We start from the raw sequence: 1,879 nt of genomic DNA on the forward strand, positions 1-1,879 counted from the left end.
ATTTGGGTGAATTTGGAGCAGATTATTTGTGGCGTCAGATGTTTTTTTTTTAGGAACTTCTTATGTCAGGATCACGTTAAAAGACTGGTGGAGGTTGGGAACTGCTCTATAGGCAACACAAAGTGCTTTACAGAGTTCACAAACAAACAAAACCAGACACAAATGATAAAAACAATAACATCAGACGGGCAACAACAACAAAAAAGAGGAAAAACTGTAAGAATAAACAACCAAAAGCACCCAGAATAATAACAAATATGAATTCTAATAAATGGTAAACAGGTTCTTTAGCTTGTATTTGAAAGTAGTTGTTTCAGTGTTTGTGTACATGTTAAAAAAGGGATTGTATTTAAAAACAACAACATACAAAGTCAAACTGTGTGTTTATGTACAGTATAAGTATACATACAGTTTACTTAAAGAATCAAAAGTCAAAGAGAGAGTGCATATATCTAATAATATACTGTATATATATATAATTATACTCTTATGATATCATTAAAACAGGACCAAAAGGTTCCAGTTGTACAGAAAAATATATTAAACTGTAATTTCAGTGAAATTTGTTGAGCATATTTATGTTAATGAGAGGAAGACACTTTTTTTAACCTGTTGAAATCACACTGATACCCACAGTTATATATATATATATATTTTAAATTAACTGTCCCAAAATGTAATGTAATTTTATTTAATGCTAAAGTTAGTGTTTGTACTTCTCTACAGTTAATAGAAATTAAAAATGACCATGTTGCCCTCTAGTGTTGTAATTCAAAACTGGAGAAAGTACTCACAGTTACACACAATTACACTATAATGTGTTTTTATTGTTAATTAAATGTTCATATACTGATTTTAAACGCACTTAAAGTAAATTACTACCACATTTCTCTATTAATAAAACTCATAAACTGAATGTCTACGCAAAATAAACGAGTGTTTCTCGATATAAGCTACAAAAACACACACATATATTTAAATATTCCCCCCCCCAAAAAAATAATAATAAAAACAATAAAAGCTGTTTTTGTTTTAATCTCCGTATTTCCGACAGCACCTGAACGTCGCACGGCGTCGGCGGTGCGGTGAACGTCCTTCGTCATCTCTCCGTGACACATCAACACGCAGCTTTTTTTTGCGTGAGACGAGCTCACAGTGACAACAAAACGTGTCTCCGTGTGCGTTAAGAGAAGCGTGACTGAAAGCGTTCGTCCAAAAAAACGCTCATTTAACATTTTTTAACATTTCCCGGCGTGTCGTATTCAGGTGGCGAGCGGAGGCTGCAGGCGGTTCGTGGCACACCGACGGAACCCCGTTCACATCCACCGTGGATTTAGTGTCAACTCCACACTGCAGCCGGTAGGAGTCCGTTGAGTGGTTCAGGATGAATGAAGAAGGTGAGTTGTGTCATGTTTCCCACTTCGGCTCATGTTTTGTGTCTATTAGCGCAGATATTAACCGTGTTTTCATTGCCTCCCCCCCCCCCACATTACCAGAGCTGGTGGAGTACTTCAGGGCTCAGATGATGAAGGATCCGGACATGGCCTCTGCTGTGGCCGCTATCCGCACTCTGCTTGAGTTCCTAAAGAGAGACAAAGGTTTGTTTACTCCCAGCATCCTCTTTTATTTTTTTTGTGCCTGTAGCTTTTCTGAATAAAGCTCCTGTGTTGCTTCTGTGCCCCCCCCACCCCCTAACCCCTAACCCCTAACCCCCTACAGGAGAAACTATCCTGGGCCTGAGGGAGAGCCTGATGTGGGCAACAGACTGCCTGACAGGAGTGGACTCCTCTGTGGCCGTGTCCTCGGGGGGAGAGCTCTTCCTGCGCTTCATCAGTCTCACATCGCTGGAGCATCAGGTGAGCAGCCTGCCCCCCCCCCC

The 1,879-nt window shown here is 40.0% G+C and overlaps 1 protein-coding gene across 1 annotated transcript in view; it reads left to right on the top strand.

Annotated features, from left to right (window-relative positions):
- The first annotated feature begins 1,083 nt into the window (after window positions 1-1,083).
- The window catches only part of eif2b1 (eukaryotic translation initiation factor 2B, subunit 1 alpha), a 4,880-nt gene continuing 4,084 nt past the window's right edge, over window positions 1,084-1,879 (top strand). The window contains exons 1-3 of the mRNA XM_035667884.1: window positions 1,084-1,397; window positions 1,497-1,598; window positions 1,720-1,856. Coding sequence (XP_035523777.1) covers window positions 1,385-1,397; window positions 1,497-1,598; window positions 1,720-1,856 — 252 coding nt within the window. The 5' untranslated portion in view covers window positions 1,084-1,384. The remainder of the gene's footprint in view (window positions 1,398-1,496; window positions 1,599-1,719; window positions 1,857-1,879) is intronic.

Source organism: Morone saxatilis, unplaced genomic scaffold (genome assembly GCF_004916995.1).
Source record: "Morone saxatilis isolate NCDOM2014 unplaced genomic scaffold, NCSU_SB_2.0 Contig21, whole genome shotgun sequence".
Lineage (NCBI taxonomy): Eukaryota > Metazoa > Chordata > Actinopteri > Moronidae > Morone > Morone saxatilis.